This window comes from Desmodus rotundus, chromosome 6, assembly GCF_022682495.2.
Source record: "Desmodus rotundus isolate HL8 chromosome 6, HLdesRot8A.1, whole genome shotgun sequence".
NCBI classification, from domain to species: domain Eukaryota; kingdom Metazoa; phylum Chordata; class Mammalia; order Chiroptera; family Phyllostomidae; genus Desmodus; species Desmodus rotundus.
The window spans coordinates 12,212,837-12,234,242 of record NC_071392.1 but is presented as its reverse complement, the minus strand read 5'-3'; the positions used below and the strand labels follow the sequence as shown (position 1 = coordinate 12,234,242).

General features: G+C 55.2%; 2 protein-coding genes and 2 long non-coding RNA genes across 5 annotated transcripts; 2 read left to right on the top strand and 2 right to left on the bottom strand.

Annotated features, from left to right (window-relative positions):
• Window positions 1-372: 372 nt before the first annotated feature.
• Window positions 373-3,000, top strand: LOC139440971 (uncharacterized). Its single transcript, XR_011651305.1, has 2 exons — window positions 373-830; window positions 1,899-3,000. It is a non-coding gene; the product is annotated as an uncharacterized lncRNA (long non-coding RNA).
• HOXA10 (homeobox A10) lies at window positions 2,981-8,413 on the bottom strand. Its single transcript, XM_053927089.2, has 2 exons — window positions 4,464-8,413; window positions 2,981-3,260 (listed from the first exon to the last, which is right to left on the bottom strand). Exons 1-2 carry the CDS (start codon window positions 5,434-5,436, stop codon window positions 2,986-2,988), a joined length of 1,248 nt encoding a protein of 415 aa, XP_053783064.1. The 5' UTR covers window positions 5,437-8,413; the 3' UTR covers window positions 2,981-2,985.
• Window positions 8,414-12,650: 4,237 nt separating this feature from the next.
• On the bottom strand, window positions 12,651-16,460 carry HOXA11 (homeobox A11). Of its 2 annotated transcripts, XM_071221836.1 has the most exons (3): window positions 16,308-16,460; window positions 15,591-16,137; window positions 12,651-14,163 (listed from the first exon to the last, which is right to left on the bottom strand). In XM_071221836.1, exons 1-3 carry the CDS (start codon window positions 16,446-16,448, stop codon window positions 13,931-13,933), a joined length of 921 nt encoding a protein of 306 aa, XP_071077937.1. In that variant the 5' UTR covers window positions 16,449-16,460; the 3' UTR covers window positions 12,651-13,930. The 2 variants fall into 2 exon arrangements, with proteins under 2 accessions (XP_071077937.1, XP_024418905.2); XM_024563137.3 differs by having other exon boundaries at window positions 15,591-16,427.
• On the top strand, window positions 16,101-20,433 carry LOC123480012 (uncharacterized). The gene is made up of 5 exons (XR_006655866.2): window positions 16,101-16,236; window positions 16,355-17,373; window positions 17,774-17,968; window positions 19,671-19,995; window positions 20,088-20,433. It is a non-coding gene; the product is annotated as an uncharacterized lncRNA (long non-coding RNA).
• The last annotated feature ends 973 nt before the right edge of the window (window positions 20,434-21,406 follow it).

The following is a 21,406-nucleotide window of genomic DNA, read 5'->3' as shown; positions in this document are numbered from 1 at the left end:
GAGAAAAAAGGGGGGGTAAGGAAGTAAAGAAGAGAAGAGTCGGAGGCAACTCCTGAGAGCAGAAAGCAGCTTGCAAGAGAGAAGGGTAAGCGAAGCGACAAGGCCAGGATTCCAGCCGGTCTGCCCTGTCTGCTCTGGTTTGGCCCGAGACTCCACTGGCAAAGGGGTCTTTCCTTATGTCCTACCCTGGACTGGGGCTGATGCTGTCCTAGCTTTGCAGGAGAATGGCGTGGGGGCCCTGGCTAGGCACAGGCCAGGAGCAGGGGAGGCCCAGAATGGAAGTGTGCGCCCCTGACCTTGAATGGCCCGGGGCCCAGAATTCCTACCACGCCCCCCGGCGTCCGCTGAGGCGCAGCTAACCTGACTGTACCTGCTTGGGGCCAGGTGGGGAAGAGGGTGAGGCCCTCAGCCTGGCAGAGCGCTGAGAAGGAGGTAGGGACGAGGCTTCTACGCAGGAAAGGCCGAGGTTGCCACCGCAGGTCTGGCACGACCGGAGCCTGGATGCCCCGCCCGGCCCGGCCCCCGCGCACACAGGTACCTGGAGACGATTTCAACTGAAGTAATGAAGGCAGTATCGTGCTGTCGAGAGAAAGGTGGATCCCAACAACAGGAAACTACCTAAATCACCGACCAGTTCTGGTGCTGCCCGCACGGGGCTGCCTTGCCCGCCGCCGCCGCCGTCACTGCCGCCGCCGCCGCCGCCGCCGCCAGAGGAGAACCCCGAGACCGTGCCCGGCCCGGCCCCTCGCCAGCCTGCGCCCGCGCTGCCCGCGAGCGGCCCGCGCTGCCGCCGGGCCAGTACGGACGGGGAAGCCACCGGGCCCTGTAAGGTAAACCTGGGAGAGGGAGGGAGGGAAGGTAAAGGAGAGAGAGGAAGAAAGAAGGGGAGAAAGCGAGAATGGAGAACGAGCAGTGTTCCTGCCGGTTTCCCAAATCGTACAGCTCCGCGAGCGGACGCCGAGCGGCCGCAGCCGCGGGCGACTCCCGAGCGCCGGGCCAGCCCCGACACCGGCTCCCAGTCTGGTCTCGGCCTCCCGCGCTCGCTCCCCGCCGCTCGCTCTCCCCCTCTCCCCCTCCCCGCCAGGCAGCCCGCCGGGGCGCGCGCTCCCGCGCCCCCTCCCCCCTACCGTCGCCCCCCCCCAACCTCCCGCGAGCAGGAAACGCGTGGCCCCGCGGAGGGCGACCAGGTGGGGGAGGCTGTGCTGGGGGAGGGGGGCGTCCAGGCAGCGGGGTCGCTATCTACCCAACCGCGGCCGCGGGCGCTAGTGAGGCGCTGTGGGCCTCAGCCTGCTCCCTGGATTCCTGGATTGGGGGTCATCTAGGACCAGGGGACCCACAAAATAACCAGTTTCCCTGGGGCTCCCGAAAGAAACCCTGTTTGACTTCCTCTATGAAGCTCCTCTCTCAACTGAAACCACCGGTCCAAGACAGCCACAATCCAGATACACTAGCAAGTCATAAAACTGAACAAAAGCGGACAAACCTTACGGCACCAGGGCTATAGGGCCCAGACGAATTACGACTGTCTAGGTAATATTTAAATAGATGCCTAGAGTAATTGCAGGGGGCGCGGGCTAGTCGTCCTGTTGTAAAAGTGGTGGACGGGATAGAGTGGAAGGTGAAGATAAGAAGTCAAAAAAAAAAAGGAGGTAAAATTAAAAAGCTTCATTCCACAGCTTTTATTCTTCTATAAGAACATAAACATCGTCTTTTTTTCCACGCACAGCAGCATTACAATATTAATTTATTCTGATTTAAGATTAGAATAGAGCTAGAACTAACATTTATAATAATGATAGAATGCATTTGCATAAAACAAGATTGGCAATTTTTTCATAATAATAGACATTTATACAGATTTGCATTTATAGTTTTTTTTTCTTTTTCTGCACCTACAGGTTTGACCCTTTTATGCATGTAACTTCACAGTATAAAGGGAACCAAACAATGTCTCCCTTCTCTAATCTATTCCGCTTGCTCCAGCCCTCCTCGGCTTCCACGAATTTTGGAAAGAAAAAAAAAGAAGAAGAAAAAAGGGAGGGGCGGACCTCCTCAAGATAGGGAGAATTGTGGTGTGCTTGTCGTGTTACCAGTGGCAACAATTATTTTATGACAAAAATCTACTAAATCCACATGTATAAACTAAACTACATCAGAGTATTTACCTACTATTTTCCAGAGGATATGGAAATTCAGAGAGAAGGGAAATAAGTTATGCCCACAATGCAAGACCTTACACAAACTGGAAGAGGGGTTTGCCTGTCATGGTCATTCTCTTCTCTTTTTTTCTTTTTCTTTTAAAGCTGGGATATCTTACAGAGGAAGGAAAAAAATTTATCTTTCTGACCCTCTCAATTTTCCAATCAGCCAAAGTCAAGCCCTTCTGCCAACCTGTATGCCCATAGGCCCTTCTCTTTGCCAAGGAAGAAAGAAAGAAAAAAAGAAACCTAGGGGCCTGAACCCCCTGATTAAACATAGCCCAACACTCCAGGCTGGCCAGCCCTGCGGGCGGCTCCTTGCACCACTGACCCCAGGCCAGACACCTCAGCGCCTACAAGGGGACCTGGGCCTTCCGGCTAGGTTTCCGGGGGGGCCCCCAAACCCCCTACAGGAAACCAGCTCCACCAGGAGGACAGGGGCCAATTTGAGCAGTGGAATACTGAGACAGCAAACCATCCCAGTTCACTTCTTGACACTTAGGACAATATTCATCTATATAGAATTTTAGAGCGATATGGCTTTTTCCCCCAGAAAACAACAAATAAACCAGCACCTAGCAAACAGACAAAGAAACAAAAAGTCAGAACAAACCAGCCCTGCACAGACGTGGCCAGCGAGATGGCGAGTGTGGGAGGGAGGAATGGGGCTCCCGCACAGGTGCGAGTTCCTGGGCAGAGGCCTAAGACAGAGGGAGGAGGACGGCTCTCTGGAAGCGGAAAAAACAAACAAAAACAAAAACAAAAACCGGCGTTGCCTGGAGCTTCATCAGGAAAAATTAAAGTTGGCTGTGAGCTCCCGGATCCGGTTTTCTCGGTTCATTTTCTTCAGTTTCATCCTGCGGTTCTGAAACCAGATTTTAACTTGTCTGTCCGTGAGGTGGACGCTGCGGCTGATCTCTAGGCGCCGCTCTCGAGTAAGGTACATGTTGAACAGAAACTCCTTCTCCAGCTCCAGCGTCTGGTGCTTCGTGTAGGGGCAACGCTTCTTCCGGCCGCTCTTTGCTGTGAGCCAGTTGGCTGCGTTTTCGCCTTTGGTATTGCCTAGCATTTAAAGGAATAAAGAGGGGAAAGTTAATTTCAGGCTGTGTGGGCCGACTACAGAGGTGAATTTGGGCCGCCTCTGCCATAAGAGGGATGCCCTAAGTCATCCACAGAGTTATGCACCCCTCCCCTTATCCTGCTTGCCCAGGAAGCAGGTTCCTCCAAAAGGCTTGTGCAAAATCCAGTGGACTTTCAATCTACACCAACCCTCCCAATTTACATTTTCCTCTGGTTTTTCCCAAACACCTGTCTTAGCACAAAGCTGCCAGGTGCTTGCAGAATGAAAGGCCCGGGAAGGCCGGACTCTATACCTTGAACTTAACGCCTTGCTTTTTCTTTGCTTCTCTACCCCAAGGCAGACACGCATTTCCTGCAGCACCCCCAGGCTGGGGCCGCCATGCTTCCTTGGACGGGGAGTGGGCAGCACGGCCGTGTCTCACTCCAGCCCCCTCATTGCCCAAGGCCGCATGAGGAAAGGGAGAAGGACACAGTTGGGACATGGGGAAGGCACAAAAAGACTGATTCGGGGTCAAGGGCCTGACGCTGTCAGGTCTCCTCGTGAGCCAGAGACGTGCAGTCCCGGCGATTCTGGGTTCCAGAGGAAGCAAAAAGGTCGCTCTCCGATCTCAGCTCAGGGCCCCGGAGTCCGAGCCGGATATGCCTTTTCTTCTGCCCGCAACGAGGATTCCCGCCCCTCCGGCAACTTTGAAAAAAAGCATGGGGGATCGTAAACTCGAACTTCGCCGGTTAATGGGCTTATTTATTGGTGCTGGCGGCTGCTTATTTTGGATGCCTTACAAACATCCGCGCTATCTGCGGGCGAGCCACTTTCCCTCCCCTCCCCTCCCCCCGCGTGGGCCGCGCCTCGCAGACTGGGCCCAGACCACGGCTGAGCGTGCTCCGGCCCACGGAGAAGAACATGCACAAGAGGGGGGCTGCTCACCGGTGTCCTCGCCCCCGGTCGGGGTGAGCTGAGGCCAGTGCGGAGGACGTCTTGGTGTGGGGCGCTAAACTGGACATGAATTTTTACTACGTCCCCACGCCCAAATATTAAAAAGCAAGTTCACAAGGTCAGCCTGCATGAGGCTTGGGCCAAGGCCGGCCGGCTGCTGCGCGGACTCCTGGTTCTCTGCTCTTTCCCTTTTCTGGGCCGGCCTGCCTGTCTGCCCGCCTGACTGCGGCCCTTGAGCGCACCCTGCTTACCCCGGGAGTCCTTCTCGGGCGAGGCTTTGCTGCTCTCGGAAGGGGCCGGGGAGAGCTCCTCGGCGGCCGAGGACGACGCGTGCGCCTCCTCGTCGCCCTGCGAGCCCCCGCCGCCGCCACCGCAAGTCAGCGTGGGGGGCGGCGGCGAATCGAGGGCTCGCTCCTTCCGGGCTGCATCCGCCGAGCCGGAGGCGAGCACGGGTGGCGGGTCGAAGCCGCGCCCAGGGGGCTGAGAGGGGAACGGGCTGGCGCCGAGATGCTGAGCCCCGCCGCCGCCGCCGCCGCCGTAGCCCTTGGCCGTGCCGTAGGCCTGAGAGAGGCGGAAGTAGCCGGGCACTGGCACCCCGCTGGAGGTGCCCAGGGCGCAACCGTCGGGTGGCGGGCCCCTCGGGAAGGGGGTCAGGTCGGCAGCGGCGGCCGAGCCTTTGGGGCATTTGTCCGCCGAGTCGTAGAGGCAGTAGGAGCTCTCCTCTTTGATGTTCTGCGCGAACGAGCACGAAGTGGCCTGCGGCGGGGGTTGGGGTGGCTGCGGCGGGGGCGGTGGCGGCTGTTGCTGGGGTGGCTGCGGTGGCGGCGGCCCCTCGGGCGGCTCCATCCGGCAGGACCGGGGCGCATCCAGCCATAGGTCTATAGGCGCGGGTGCGTAGTTGTGCGCCCCCGGACCCAGGGCCCCGCTGCCGCCGCCGCCGCTGCCGCCTGGAGACGCCGCCTCATTACGCTTGCCTCCCAGAGCCGGGAAGAGCCCGCAGCTCTGCAGCCCGTAGGGCAGGTCGGCGGCCGGCGGCAGGTATACCCCGCCGTGGGCGAAGTAGCCGCTGCCGCCCCCCGCGCCGCCGCCACCACCGCCAGCCTCGACTCTGCCGGAGCTGATGAGCGAGTCGACCAAAAAAGAGTTCGCGGCGGGGCTCTCCGAGCATGACATTGTTGTGGGATAATTTGGCGAAGGGAGCAGATAGCCCTTTCTGGCTGACATTTCTTGTGCAAAACATGCTGAATACGATTAGCAATCCCCCCGCACCGCGGCGGGCGCCTGCAGCCAATCCTGAGGCAGAGTTTCTGCGCGACCACTCCCAGTTTGATTTCGTAGGCGTGGGGCAGCTCTCGGAGGGCGCCCTCCGAGCCCGCGATTGATATAAATAAGTAATCTGTATTGATGGCCCTCGAGACGCACACCCGATAATCAGCCCGAAGGCCAGGAGCTGTGGGGGCTACCCCACTGTGGCTGGAGATCGGCGGCCTGGCCCGCGGGCTCACTTAGTCCCTGCCCGGACGTGAACCGTCTTTCTGGGTCTGTCTGAAGGGCCCTTTGGGCCCCGTGCTATTAACAAGTGGGGTGTTTATGGTGTGCACCCTGGGCCGCCTTGGGTGCTCCCTTCCTTGGTTTGGAATCTGCCACTAGCCCTCCGTACACTCTAAACACTAAGGGATCCTCTCAGGGCCTCAAGCTCTTCCCATTCAGCTCTGGAGCTGCCTCCCAAAAGGGGCAGACCTGGTCCTCCAGCCGCCAGGGCCCTCAGAAATCCGGAGTGAACTGGAAGCTGACAATTGCCACCTCTTTTTCGCATCCCCCCCCAATGCAATGCCCTGTCCCATCCCGTCCTGTCGCCCCCTATACTTTCACCTGCCAGTCTGTCCGATCTAGTTAGGACCTTGGCATCTGGTGGGCTGACCAGGTGGGCTTGCGTGTTGGAGGACGTTGGTGGGCTGGTGTGAATGGGGGTTATGGAAGCAACTGGCAACCTGAAAGACTCCCCCACCCCTACTCTGAGGCCAGCGCCAGGTCCAGGCGACCCGCAGCCCATCCTCCTGACCGGCTCCACGCTCCAAGCCCTTTCAGGGAACTGAAAGGAACCTTGGTCTTCAGGGTCGTTGGCTTGCCCTAAGGTGAAGAAGATCTGAAGGGAGACACTTGGAGGAGGGGTGCCCAACAAACACCTCTGACACAGTCTGCTTGAGTTCTCCCTCTAGCCGGGGCATTTGCACAGCTCCTGGAGGCCACGACAAGAACCAGTGTCACCACACTCCTGCCTCTCCATCCCCACCCCTCTTCCCTCCTCCCCTCCTAACGCGGCGCTGGGGCAGCCCTCACTCCCGCGGTTTGCGCATTTTAACGAGGCCCGCCGTGAGGAAATCCGTTCCCTGCGAGGCCGGGCTGGGCTCCTGGCCCAGTTATGGGAACCTTCAGAGGCCAGGACGTCCACCGTCCGCGGCGATTGAGACGCGTTCTAAGACTGCTGGAAATGGCCGGCCTAAGGCGCTAGCCCCCAAGTGTGGGCCTCATATGCGTCTCAGGAAATTCGACCTTTTCCGGCCGGATTCAGTGGAGCCCAGGAGGTCGCGGCCTTGCCCCTGGCCTGCGGGCTACAGCGCTCCAGGATGCCCCGGGCCTGCCCGCCCCACCAGCTCTAGCCCCTGCAGAGGCCTTGACTGGGGCTGCTGCACGCGGGGATCCTAGGCCGCCAACCGCTCAGGCTTCTCGGAGGAGAAAGACCCTTGAATCCCGAGAGATTTGCCATAATTCCGCCTTGTTCCTCCCAGTATGAACCGAACCAAGTCCGAGGAGGAAGCAAAGCCTGAGAGAACTCAGGGAGAGTGCACGGGAGAGCAGGCGACAGAAGCCGAGCGCTGGCTCCTGAGACGCAAGCCGTTGCGGTCTCTGCCGGCCACAGCCGCTCAAAGCGAGGAGCCGGGGAGGCCGAGCCAAGGCTTGCGCTGCACCCCAGCCACTTCCACTTCTGCTACCCGAGCGAGGTTACTAGCTGCGGACCGGGCGGGCATCTGGGGTGGGGAGCAGGGGAATAATAAAAGACAGGGAGAGGAGGAGAGAAGAACAGAGGGAGAGGAAAGCGAGACGGTGAGAGAAGAGGAAAGCGCGAGAGAAAGCCAGTTCTTTGCCATCCGACAGGGTCATGAGGCTGCAGGATTGGGGCAGCCGAATCAAGTCAGGAGTCTGTGCAAGGGATTAGAAACGGCCCTTCCCTCTCCATGCCGCTCTTATGCACAAGGCCAAGACAAATTCCTATCCGGCTTGAACTTAAGCACAGAAAAGTTTCAGAGCGCTTCAGCCCAGGACCCCTCCCTGGATGGGCCTGGTCCTTACCCGGCTTGCATTGCCAGGAGGGTGGAACTCACTGGGACTACTGTGGTCTCCAGCACTACCGAGAAATGCCACAGTGCTGAGGACTACCTGAGAAGGAGGCTTTGCCCCTCAGCACTGCTCATACCGCTCAGAAAAGCTCTGCCAAGTGGGAAGTAGGTCACAAGAACAAGAGAAGTTTTCTTGAGGAGAACATGAGCCCCATCAGGCCAGTGGGCCAGGACTTGGTGTCTCTCCAGACTAAATGCCGAAAGCAACTACCCAGGCCACAGGTTGGGAAGGGCCAGGGACCATAGGACAGCATGCTTGAGGTGGTGGAGGCAAAGAAAATAAAGTGAAAGATTATGATCTAAACTTGTCTTTCTTAACTTCTTTGGAAGTTAAGGCCCTTTTGCAAAATCTAAGGCCAAGTTCTGCCTCTTGACCTGTGAAAAATGCACATCTGTGCATTCCCACACTTTGACCTATCATTTTCAAGAAGTTCACAGACTCCTCAAAGCCCAGAAAGCCCGCCCTCCAGAATGTTTCAGGACTCTCCTGGAATTCAGCGCCCCATCAGTTTGGTAAGACAAGCCGGGTGCCCCACTCTAGGCAGCTCAGGCCGGGTCTGATCAGGGCCCTGTAGGGTGGCCAAATGGGCTTCTAGGTTGGATGGGATCCAAGAGCATGCACGCGCCAAACTAAGTTACAGAAGTCAGCTTGGTACTGCATCTGCTACAAGAAGGCTCCCGGCTGCCAGCTCCCAGAACATCAGGGCATTGGCACTTGGGGCTTCACAGACCTTTGGGGAGAGCTGGATATTTTTCTCTAGCATCGTCCCCTCCACCCCCTCCTTGTAATAAACCAATTGAGATGTTGCATTTATGCTGTTTTGTACTTTTTTTTAAAAAAGGACATGTGTAAACCTGTGTGGGAGCCCTCTCTGTCCCAGGACTGCCGCCCAACCCCCCACCTGGGCTTGCTGCGCTGAGAGCGCAAATGGAGAGGCTGCGGGTATGCCTGGGACGCACACTGGCCTGCTGCCCCTGGTTGGAACGAGAAGGTATCAACGTAGCAGAAGCTTAAGTGAAACCCTCTCAGTCGGTCTGGGAGCTCTCAGCATCCCCGACCTCCCCCAAGGCTCCACACTCCCCAGTCTGTAACACGGAGGTGAGGTGTTAGCTTAGTCAATAGAATATTCCATTTATCGAACGCCTCGGCTTTCCCAAGGTCCCCCCCACCCCCTCCAGAGATTACAAAAAGCAATTCAATTGCAGCAAGAGTCGGCTTCTAGACACACTCTCTCCCTCTTGCCTATTTGCCTTCTCAACCTCTCTCCCTTTCGACCTCCCTCCCAGCTGCTGAAACTCTCTCTTGAGTTCTGAATGCCTTTGACCTAAAACTCTCAGTTACTGCTTGCTCTAACCGGGCCTGTGCAGGTTTACGTGAATCCCGACAGGGCCCACATTTTATTTAAGAGTAAATATTTTCTATTTCTACCTGAGTAATAATACTTCCTCCCCCATGGCTGTTGAGCAGAAGTAAACACCAGGCGGGTGGAATAAACCCTTTGGGAAGGATTACGATGCAGTTCCCCAGACAGCAGATTCCTCCTCCTGAGATGGTCCTTGCATTCAACGAAAAACAAACTGTTATTACAAAAAACTCTTTAAAAAAATACTAGTCACTGAGTTTGAAATGAGCAGCAAACAGTATCTGAAGGTCTCTCTCAGTGTTTTCGGGGCTCCGAATGGCTACCGACCGAGTTGGGCTTCGGCCCGCTACTTCCACATATCCACTGTCACAAAAAAATCTGGACTGCTCCTATTACTGCATTTCCTGTAGAGCTAGAATTTTTTTTGTAAATGACATTCTTTGCCCTATCATCTTTAAGAACAGTAATATTTCCAGGGATATCTGATGTGTTTGCTTTGAACAAATCAGGTGCAATCTATCCCTAAACAACCCACTTTAATTTTTTTTCTAAATCCAACCACTGACCTGGTCCTTTCTTTTGATGGGGGACGTGTTGGAGCTTTTTCACACACACCCTAAGTGGTGATATTCTTAGTTTTGTCCATAATAAACTGCCTCTGGCTTTGAAACGCAACTCGAGGTGGCTCTGGGGTTTTAGGGACAGCTCAGGCTGCAGCGAGCGCCATGTGGGTGCCCACTCCTTGGGTGCCTCATTCTGGCAGAGCTTGGGAGTCTGTGCTCAACAAAGACCAGTGACTTTGATGGGCAAAACTTACACGTATGTATGTGTGTGCCCATGCACAGGCAGCGCCGACTTTCTTTGCGATTCCCCCACTCACCTATGCACTGTACATTTGTGAAAAAAAAAAACATTTTGAGAAACCAATGAAAACATATTGGAATAAAGATTTAAATATTGGAAAAGAGGGAATTTGAATTTGCCCTCCAAAATATAAGTGAAATGATTAATTAAAAATTGTTTTTGACAACCCTAATGGAGGGAATGGTCGATCACAGTTTATGCTCTGTACCAGTTTTTAAAAATATATAGATATTTACCAATGCAATTTTTGCCTGTTTACAAAATATTCAGAGTATCCCATTTTTACATCTAAGACATTGCTGCAAAATCCCAGGCGGGTTTATAGCGGTACATTCCCAATAAGCAATAGAGACTTCTCTGGAAGCCTGGGAAATCAAACGCGACTTTTCTGAACTGGCTTTTCTCAGAACAAAGGTTTCTCCCAGGCTGCTAGGCAGACCTACAGACCGCACCTAGTTGGAAACCAGCGACCACTCCGAAGTCTGCCCCAGGGAATAAGACCACCCCAACGACCACGGTTGCTGTCCACCTCATTGTTTGGAGTAGAAACTGATTTTTCCCCGGTCCGGCCATCTCCTTTTTATGCCCCCACCACAATCCTCTATCCCAGCACAGCCGGGACCCTTTCTCTTGGATGCACCCCATCCCTGGCTCATCCAATTCTGAATACTTTAACAAAATCGAAAGATTGTCTTGGATTTTTAGGTGTCCCAAGGAGCTAAAATCGTCTACTTTTCCACTTAGGCCTTCCCTTTCCAACCTTAGGGAGCGATGGGAGGGGGGGCGGGTGGATGGGCTGACCACCTACAGCGTCACCCAGCAGCACACAAACCCAGCCGCTTTCCCCAGCCCTGCTCAGACATCGGCCACCTCCTCATTCCCATCCGAGCCAGGTTGAAATGACTAAACTTGTAGCCTCTTACCTTGACACATTTCCGACATCACCGCCCAGGAACAGTTGGCTTCTCCATGCCGCGGCGCCTGCGAGGCCTAGAGAAGGCGCTTTGCTATTACAACGCCAACCACTTCTTGAAGGTGAGCCCCCCTTTTTTTGATATGAAAGGGAGCGGGACAAGTGAAATAATGTAACGCGCTGCTCTTAGTATCAGAAGCGAACAAAGGCCAAGAATCTCGCTGGGGTTCCGGGCTCTCCGGCGGCTTTGACATTGATCGGAAGTGCGCCATCTCGTGGCGGCTGAGTGCCTAGACCCGGCCCGAGCTCCGACCCGAGCCGGGAGACGGAAACCGGCTCCAGGCAGAGACAGGAGAGAATGTGCCCAGCCCGCTGCTAAAGAGATCTCACTTTTACATCTAAGAAATTGCTGCAAAACCCCAGCCGGGTTTATAGCGGCGCATTCCAAATATGCAAATTGGCCGGCCCCGGACGGGTTTACGACCACATTGTCACAGCCATCGGAGGATGGGCTTTTATAGGGCTCAGAAATCAAACCCGCGCCCGCTCGCCGCCCGCTCGGGAACAGTCCTGCTGGCTAGACTCTCTCTAACAACGTGCGAGACTTTGGTTAATCTTTAACCATCCCAAAGGGAGTCTTTCCTTAAACCTTGGGCTTCCCTGCCCACCCCCTTCCCTGCCTCTCAGGAGAGTCCTTGTTCACCTCGGTGTCCGTCTATCAACCTAGACATTCATCTCCAGGGTCTGTCCCGCTCCTCTTTGAGCTCGATTTTCCCAGTCGCGCCAGTTAGACAAACACACAAACAAATAAACAAAGCGGGGTCTGGGGCCTGGGGCCCTTCTCCAAATTTGATCTTCTGTGCTGCTCTGGCTCTGCCTGGGTGGCTAGGGAAAGGGTGGGGTGGGATGGGGGTGGGGTGGGGGTGGGGTGGCAACAAAAAGCTCTGGCCTTTCCGCCCTGCCCCTCAAGGTTATGGGTGATGTCCAAATTTAAGGCAGAAGTTCAAAGGCAGGAAACAAAGAGGAAACAGGCATCTTTCTTTCCCCAAAGGGAAAAGGCAGTGTCAGCTGGGAGCTGGGGAGAAAGCACCCTTAGAGTCTCCTGAGAGTCTGCTCTGTCTTTGTACCCAGGTGGGTCTCCCTCTTGCTGAAGGGTTCCCCAGAGCACTCTAGAGCCGTTCCCCTTCAGTCCTGCTAGTCCTGAGGTGAGGGAGCCCAGTCTGGGATCAGGTTCATTGGCTACCTCGAGCCTTAAAGTTTTCGCCCAAGGCTGGGTGGGTCAGAGAATGAAACCCATATTCCAAGACCTGAGACACCCCATTCCTGGAGCCCCCTTTCCCCTAAGGACCTGGCCAGTCACCTTGGCTCCCTAAATCTGGCTTCTAGGGGAATTAAACCCTAAGTCACCTCCCCACCCTCTCAGGGGCCTGGTAACTTGCCCCTTTCCTGGTGTGTGTGTTGTGGGGGGAGCGGGGGTTGGTGTGGTTAGACATTTGGCAGTAGAAGGGGAGCAAGGAGAGAAATGTCACACCAGGACCCGATACTCAAGTTTCCACAGTCTTTATTGTCCTTGTGCCATATCGCCTGTATACATGCTGCGACATCGGACATCCATGGTGGGTGAGAACAGAAGACAGGCCAACACTCCTGTTACAGACAGAGCCACCAGATGCTTCTTAACATGGGGAAGCAGAGAAGATTCCAGGAGAGGAGGCCTGGCTTTCTCAGCTGAGGTCCCCTGACACTGTTGGGCAGAACTACCTCAGAGAAAACCCCCAATGCTTTCAAAATATCACAAGAAATTAAAAAGGCCATTCCAAACACCCTTCCTGCCCCTCCATAGTATCCCAAAGGAAATCAACAAATGGCAAAAAAAAAAAAAAAATCAAACAACATAGGTTATGGTTCCTTTATTTACAAGTCTTTCGAACACCATCCCTGTATGAAGTGTACATTCAAATATTCTTAGCAGTGAGTGAGTTTAACCGTGGAACACTGTAAACAGATAGAGCCTTTAAATATTTTCTTCATCATCTTTTCCCCCTCTACATTGTATCTTTTGAAATTTGCTTTGGTTCTGCAGGGAAATATATATATATATATAATATAATATTTATCTTTTAAAATAATTCCAAATCACTCTTGATCTCTTAGAAGGTCGCAGGAAGCTTCCAAACTCAGTTCTGGGGCATTGGAGGGCAGAGTGTGGCACCAGAACCAGGTGTTTTGGAGAACTTGTGCCCCTCATAGCTGGGGGACCGCTGGCCAGGCCTGCTCCTCCCCTGAGCAAATCCAAGCTTCAATTAAGTGTGGCAGAGGCTTTGCCAAGCTGCCGCACTCCACAGGCATTTCCTGCAGAGATCGAGGGGCCAGCGGCCTGGGCGCAGCCTCTTTGCTTTTTGATGTCTTCCACCTTGGGGAAGAGTCTGCTCTGCAACCAGGCTCTAGGCTTGCCTGAGTGGCAGACCAGGACGAAGACCCTCAATGATAGGATAAACCAGGTGGGCTGCAAGAGGCAACTGCTAAGCAGCTCAGGCCTGAGACAGTGCGGTGAGTGGCTACGAGGGGTGGAGAGCCACTAATGCCACCAGGAATAGTAGATTTCTTTTTTGTTTTGCTTTTCCTCAAGGATCAGCAGCCCTCTCCCACTTCATATCCACCTCTTAGTCCAGGTGTCTTTCACATTGGCTTTGGAAAACAACCCCATTCCGGACACCTAGGAATCCTCCCCTTTCCTCCCGTTCCTGTCCCCAAATTGAACTGGGTTTGGAGGTTGAAAAGCTTCTTGATGCAGGGGTCCTGGGGCAGGGAGGGTAGGCTCCAAGTGGAGGGTCCTGGGAGGTCTATCTCCAGGGGGCCTGGCAGGGGGCCCAGTCCCTCATGGAGACCACACCCAGCCCAAAGCTCCACAGTCTCCAAGACTGAACCACCAGGGGTCCCAAACCATTCTTCCCAGTTGATGCACACCTCTCTGAAACCAATTATTATTAGGAATCTCAACCACAGATGCCCCAGCGAGTGCCAGGCCGCCTTCTTTGGGGCTATCTCCCTGCAGCAGCCCCTCTCTTGCACAACCTCCTTTCTTCAAAGTCACTGTGTGCCTTGACCTTGTCAAGGGCAAAATCTGCATGTAATCTCACGTGTATGAAGCCCCCCACCCAATCCAACTGGCTGGAGCTTTAGAGAAGTGGGTTGGCTGAGTAATATTGTAACCGGTCTCTGTTAATTTTTTTTTCCTTCATTCTTCTGTTCTGAAACCAGATTTTGACTTGACGGTCGGTGAGGTTGAGCATGCGAGACAGCTGCAGACGCTTCTCTTTGTTGATGTACACGCTGAAGAAGAACTCCCGCTCCAGCTCCCGGATCTGGTACTTGGTGTAGGGGCAGCGCTTTTTGCGGGTGCGCTGGCCACCTGCAGAGGAAGAAGCAGGGAGTAAGTCAGGTGTGGGGGCTGCAATTCATCCTAGAGCCCTGAGTGGAGGAAAGGGGCTTGTTCCAGGAACTGAAAGCTCTACCCAAGCCCCCTGAGGGTCTCTCCAGGCCCCTACCTTCAGGCTTCTACTGTGGGTTGGGGACAGGCTGCAGGCGGAGGCTCAGTCCCAGATAAAAGTCAGCTCCCTAGATAGGCCCCCAGGGAGGCTGCTCCTGCTGCCTCCAGAGCAGAAAGGAGGACTCCTCACAGCAAGGGAAGAGTTTATGCAGGGGAGGCCCGCTTCCTAAGCAGCCGAGTGGGGGTTGCTGGCTGCCTCCAGCCTGGCCAGACTAAACAAACAGTCGCCCGGGGACATTTCACCTTCCAGCACCTGGGCGGCCGGTTCCTGAGGCAGTAAAGGCAGCCCCAGCCCCCCGCCCCCTGCCCCAGTCTTTCTCCTCCTTAACATGTGGGGCAGCTGCCGGTTCTTTTGTCAGCCTGAGTCCTGGCCACCAGCTCTTGCCTCTCTGGCCAGCCTCCTGGCTTCTGCGAGGTCAGGAGATGTCAGCAGAAGCCCCTACCCTGGGCCTTCTCTGAGCACCGGGCCACACAGCTGTCCCGGCCCCCCTAGGGCAAGGCTGCTTTTTTAGGTAGGGTGGAGGGAAGAGGGGTTTCCCAAAGCTGCGGGCAGGCTGCACTCGCTCCCCCTTTGGATAAAACCCCACAAGACATAAAGGGAAAAAAAAAAACCCCGCTTTGGACAGATTGAATAACAATTGTGAGTAACATGCGGATGGACAGAAGGCGGCAAGTAATTGCCACAGCGCAGGAGGAGAATGACTTCATTTGGACCAAAAAAAAAAAAAAAAGCCAACTTTGGGTTAATTTGTTTCTCTTAATATATTGCTCGAGCTAAGCGGGCTATTTTATCTGCTAAACACGCTTCTAGCGCCATCGTTAAACAGCGATGCCTTTGAATCCCGGCCGGGACTGGAGACTCGGCGCAACACATGGTTTTTATAAAAATCTCCGGATTACCTCGCTATCAAAGGCTCCCGGAGCCCTTGCAGGGGGAATTTACAGGCGCCCACCTCCGGCTCCCCGGCCCCGAGCTGGCCCTGAGAGGGGTCGAGCTGCCGGGCTTGGGAGCTGAGAAGGGGAAAAAGGGAAGGGTTTTTTTTTTTTTGGTGTTTTTTTTTTTTTTTTTTTTTTTTGCAGGCATGCCTTGGCCGGTGGGTATTTCACGGCCAATTTCAGCACTCGCCACGTGATCCCGCCTTTTATAACAAAGTTTTGTTGGGGGAAACCTAAAGGCCCTTCATAAACCTTATATGCTTATAAAACAGCATATAAAAATTTAACAGCGGTGCTGCGCTAGATTTCCAACTCCCCTTTCATAAAGCGCTGGGCCCTGCCTTTATACGTACTGGAGCCGCCGGCCTTGTCCTCAGTGTGGCCGGAAGACGACTCGGGGCTGCTGCTGCTCTCGGGGCGCCGCCGCCGCTCCTTCTCCTCGGCCGCCGCCGCCGCCGCCGCCGCCTCCCGGCAGCCGCCGGCGCCGCCGTCCGAACTTGAAGTTGCCGGCGTGCCCGTGGCCGCCGCCGCGGAGGTCGCCGCGGCCGCCGGGGGCCCCTTCTCGGCGCTCTTGTCCCCCGGGTAGTCGGAGGAGGCGAGGTTGTCCGTGGTGCCGTAGGCCGTCTCGAAAAACTGGTCGAAAGCCTGAGGCAGGACGCCGTTCCTGCCCACGGTGCTATAGAAATTGGACGAGACGGCGGGGGTGGGGTGGTGGTAGACGTTGGCCGAGCTCTTGGCCAGCACGTCGCCGGGCACGCCGGCCGCGCTGGGCGCCTGCAGGCAGTCTCTGTGCACGAGCTCCTCCGCGGCGTAGCAGTGGGCCAGATTGCCGCGGGGGTGCCACTTAGTGGCGGGCTCGATGGCGTACTCCCTGAAGGTCACCTCGCGCACGGGTTGGACCTGGGGCAGGTTGGAAGAGTAGGAGTATGTCATTGGGCGCGAAGACGGGGTCTGGGGCAGAAAAGAAGGGAGGCTGGAGAAATCTGGACCCGAGACGTAGTAAGTACAACTTGGCAAATACATGTTAGAGGAGCAGGGACCACGCTCATCAAAATCCATCATTGGGCTACCTTGGGCTCTCCGCAGTAGCCGAGCTTAACATGATTCTCCACTGCAGCTGCCTCTTTGAAGCGGATCCGTGAAGTAGAAATTTGGAGACGTAAGCTGACGTGGAAATCTATCCCCATCCTTAGCAGGGAGGTGCTGGTCATGTGACCCGATGTTGAAATTGACAAGCTGCGAGCTGGTCCGGGCCTTTTTTTCCCCCTTTCCTTTTTTTTTTTTTTTTTTTCCCTTCCCCTCCCTCCCGGATTTCTTTCTTTGTAGCTACCTCAGGGGAAGCAACAGATCGTCACTCGGTGTTCTCACCGAAAGCACGTAATCGCCGGTGTAACTCATGTTGGCTGGGGGGCCTCCCGGCGCGCGGTGAGGCTGGGGTGAGCCTGGCTTGCGCTCAGCGGCACGGTCCTGGCCCTCCAGTGCGCAGCGGGCGGTGAGAGAGCTCAGCTCCTGCCACTCACCACTCCCGGGGCGAGGGATGGCCCAGGCTGGGGGTGCCCGGGTGGGAGCTCCTCGCTGCGTGGCCCGTGCGTGGTCGTGGAATCAATTCACTTGGAGGATCGCGTTCGCGCCTCCTTCTTCGCTGTCTCCCTCCCACAGGTTTGCTCTGGGAGCCACCTCTGCCTCCGACCCTGGCTGGACCCTCTTCGGGGCCAGGGTTCGCAACCGTGGATGTGCCTGCCTCGAGGCTTGCCGATTTGCACGGTGACTTGATTACACGCTCGCATTCATGGTCACTTCCGAACCGCTTTAGTGCCTTCCGTCCCTAAACCGCCAACAACCAGGCGGCTTCCCCCGCGGTTTGTCAGGGATCCGCAGGTCCCCGAGGGCCTTCGTCCTACCCGGGATCCACCTCCCCTTCATCCTCCTGGCCGGCGTCCTCTCCCCACCCTCTACTCCCCGCGGCCTGCGGGGGTTCGGAGTCACTCCGCAGAGCCGGAGGCGCGGGGGCTGCGCAGCCGCGCACTGGTCCGCCTGCCCGCCTGGTCTTCCGAAGCTGAGGACTCGCGAAAGCATGCAGTAGAGGCGAGCCTGGGCTGCTTTAGAGGCGGTGACATTCGAGGAGTCTTCTCCTGGGTATGCTGCACCTTCAGGGCCCCACCAGGCTTCTGGAGAACTCCAGAGCTGTGTGGATAGTGGGGGCAGTGAGAAGGGGGTGAGGGCCAGGGAGCGTGGCTGAGAAAAGGGTAGCATGCCTCCTCCCTTCCTTGCAAAACATGAGAGCCAGAGATGTGCAGGGCAGAAACTCAGAAGGTTCGGCGCCCTTCCTGCTGCCCTTCCCACAGAAGAAACACAATGCCAAAGGAGAGAGGTGTGTTTCCCAAACTCCCGTCACCTGGGGTGTTAAGGCCGCCTTTAAAAGGCTAGGTTTGAGATAAATATAGAGACCGAGGCCATGCCGGCTAGTGTGGGTCTAGTTTTCTTGGGAAGAGGAAAGAAAAAAATATGATGGTGAAACATGCTCACCATCCTGCAGGATTGAATGAACAACGTCTGGGAGAATCGAAAGAAGAAGACTTGGAGCAGCCAGACAGAGCCAGGGGCAGGGAGGGGCCCAGCTCTGAGGCCTCCCCTCACCTATCTTCTTGGAAGGAGCTGAATGTCTCTGAAGCAAAGTCGAAAATGAAAAAGAATAACCTTTTCCCTTTCCCCATCCAGGAAATAGCTGAAGGTATTTATATATCTTTGGGAGATTTAGAGTATAAACGCTAACATCTTTGGTATTTAAGTGTCAACATCGATTTATTTATTTATTGCTGAGCTGACTGTAACTGACTCAATAACAAATCTCATCATGTATTGCACTGGAAAAGGAATATTCTCATTATGTATTTTCTCCAAGTGATGGCTCACCGTTGCATTTGAATGCCCTCTGTAAATGTCAATAATATCGAATAATTACTCTGCAGTGGAGTAAACTAATTTATTAGCATTAATGTTTATGTGGCTCCTACTCCCCCCTTCAGAGGGTAGCTTATCACAAATCATACTACTCCAACACACTGGTTTAATGAACTCTTTATCCAGGTTTTGCTGCAAGAACTTTCATGCCCTGTAATCCCTCAGAGCTGAACTCAAAATTATTTGTGCATCTTTAAACGTGACATATTTGTCCACTGTTCGCTTGTGCAGAGGGTGGTAGCAGTGTGAAGGAAAGGGTCTAGTGGGAAGAAAGATTGTCGGGGAAGCGTAGCTTGAGACCACCTAAAGCTGTGAACCATGATTATGGGATTGCCTTGCAGCGGAAAGAAAACAAACAAACAAACTTCGATTTCCAACAGCGACCAACAAGGCAAAATATTTATTTCTCCACAGTATCTCTTTCTTGGAGACAGAATAAAAAGGAGGAAGAAGAGGTTTTCAATTAGCAGTATTTGAGCCATTCCCTGGCTTGATTTTGGTTCTCCCAAACTCTCTCCCAAGAGCCCACCCAGTCCCCACCACCCCCACCCTCAAACAAAAGGAATGCATGAGGGGCTTCAGTGACTCTGCTGCAACAAAGGCGCCACCACTGCGGGGCTTGCCCCGCCCCTAGGTGAAGGCAAACAAATTCTTGCACTTGTATTAGGGCTTTTAAGGATATAATTGAACCCGGGGGCGTCTAGGGGAACCGAAAACAGTTCTAGACAGACCTGGGGTTTTATAGCACTTTTGGCAGTCAACTTCAGCTTGTGCCTGAGCAGACAGGCTGTGGTGGCCTGCCAGCGGGGGACGCCAGGCTGCCTCCCCCAGCTGCTTGCAGCCCCTCTCCTAATTAGATCGGTTACCCCTTGGTGCCAGGGAGAAGAGGTCCCCACAGAAAGGTTGGTATGGGGATGTGCTCTGCTCTGTATAACCAAAGTCTTCCGTGTCCTTGAGAACCAAGCCGAGAGGGTGCCGGCAGGTCTGGATCCCATGGGTGTCTGCAGGAGACAAAGGCAAATTCCGGAGGAAAGGCTGGAGCAGAGGAAGGCGCTCGGGAACGGCTGGCAGAAGAATTCAAAAGGCTGCACAGAAGTGGGGTGCCAGGCGGGTCTTGTAGCCTGGAAGGGGGTGTGTGAGGGCACAGCTGGGAAGATGCATGAGGGCAAAGGCTTTTGATGCCAGGAGAAGGGGAAACACCTATGGTAGTGAATGCTTTAGCTCCCCAGCAGGGAGGGACAAGAGTGGGCTCTCAGATCCCCAAGGCTGCGGCACTGTTCCCAGCTTTGCCCATTCCTGCCCTTCTTGCCCAGAATATACTTACTGGCTGTGTGAATGTTTGGGGGAGGGAGTTTGAGGGTGGGCGCAGCTCTGAGGATCAGACCAAATCTTGGGGAAGCAGGGGAGGCAGAGCTACGGGGTCCTTGGTTTTTGACTTTACTCTGAGCCTAATTGACTCTTCCGCTTTGCAGGAGGCCCAACAGCGGAGCTGAGCCCACCCTGCTCAGGGCTCAGGGGAAGACCCGACGGGGACTAAGGCCGCCCTGGAAGTCCAAGTCCGAGTTGCATTTCTTGAAGCGGCTGAGCCGGGCAAGACAGTGACATTGGCCCTGGAGACTGGTTTCTCATGAGCTGTTCTTTCTCAAGATTTCCATAGCGCGGGGCCATCTCCAGAAAACAATCCTCGGCATGTATTTCCTTCTATCGTCAACCCGGAGCCCCACAGCAGCGAATGCAAGAGGCCAAAAATGTTTTGGAGGAAGAAAAACAAAGGCAGGAAGTGGCGGCGGACTGACGGTGCGTGCGTGTCTGCGGAGAAGGGAGGGAGCCGTTTCAATCTCTTTATGTTGTTTTTCCAAACTTCTCTTCTTGTTTTTCCAAACTTCAAGGTCTAGGCAGCCCTCACAGGGCCGGCCCCATCGCTCCCCGCGCAGCATTTGGAGATGGCCACCCGGAGAGGAGAAGGCTGGCGCCCGCCCGCGCCACCCTCTTCAGGCGGAAATGGCTAACGAGGAGATTTGCTCAGCAAAGCACACCTCGCCTTTCCAAGGCTTCATTTGATTAGGCCCTAATGTTGGGGGGTGCGGGGGTTTAGGGGAATTCTGCAGCACCTCCGGACCCTCCTCCCACGGGCTGAGTGCTCCCGGGCATGGACGCACTCAGCTGGTTCGTGCGACCCCGCGCTCCAAGCGCCTTCCTAGGTAGGCTATCGGAATAAAGTGTGTCCAGGTGCTTCTGCCCAGCACTGCTGCCTCCGCTTCTTCTTGCAGCCGACGGGGTCTGGGCAGCAGCCCGAGGGCGGTTGTTGGCGGTGCCTGGGGTTGGGTAGCCTTGGCTGGTCAGTGCGCACCGGGGCAATGTGAGGCCTTTCCCTGGGACTGTTGTGCTTGGGGATGTTTCCAGCACAGTCATTCGAGGGACGTGAGCCTGAGCCCGAAAGAACTGTCACTTGATAGGCGGCTTAACACCTGCTCAGCAGCAAGGGAGGATAGAGCTGGGGGCAGGGAACACCTCCAGACTCTGATGTTCCCAACCCCAACAGGCCCTGGGGCGAGGCTGTGCTCCTCTTTCCTTGGGCCTGGCTTGGGCTCTGGTAGTGGCTCCTTGTGCCCCCATTGCCTGCACTTGCAACCCTTTGAGTGCTCAGCGTATAGTCCATGGTGTGGTTCCAATACCAGACTGCCTGCTCACCCCATTTCCTCCCCAGCCAGTCCTGTCTCCCTGCAGCTGCTCCCTGCCTGTCTCCTGCCCTGCGTCTTTCCAACGGAGTCTCCCCTTCTTCAGCCTCCTGCCTCTCCTGATGCCTCTCATAGGCTGAGCAAGAACTGAGGTGCCACTGGAGGGCACCCAGTAGTCAAGCATAGAGAAGAGGGCCTGTTAGGTTCCTGACTCTTCCTCAGTTCAGGCTTCCACCAGGGATCTGAAATGGATTTATCACCGTCTGAATACTCCATTCCGAGGCCCTACGTGTCCTTTTTCTCCCCCTCCCTCTCTTTCCAGCACTTCCACCTTCTCTTCTAGGGAACCAGCTTCTGCTTTTCTAGGCCCAGAAATCCTGGGTGGCAGCTGGCCAGGAAGGAGTCAGGCTCACTGGATAAACTCCCTCCCAAAGATCTATGGTCATGTACCTATGGATCACTTAAGGCACCAATTTTTTTTTTTTTTTTTGCCTCTCCTTGGTCTGAGCCTCTACCTTTCTTTGTCCTTA

What these genes read in the sequence shown, in the direction of transcription:
- HOXA10 (XM_053927089.2), bottom strand. Translation starts at nt 5,436, where the DNA reads ATGTCAGCCAGAAAGGGCTATCTGCTCCCTTCGCCAAATTATCCCACA. An exon ending in GCCCGAGAAGGACTCCCGGG is followed by an intron (nt 3,261 to 4,463) that starts GTAAGCAGGGTG and finishes TTTAAATGCTAG; the next exon opens with GCAATACCAAAGGCGAAAAC.
- HOXA11 (XM_024563137.3), bottom strand. Translation starts at nt 16,299, where the DNA reads ATGATGGATTTTGATGAGCGTGGTCCCTGCTCCTCTAACATGTATTTG. An exon ending in GGACAAGGCCGGCGGCTCCA is followed by an intron (nt 14,164 to 15,590) that starts GTACGTATAAAG and finishes CTTCCTCTGCAG; the next exon opens with GTGGCCAGCGCACCCGCAAA.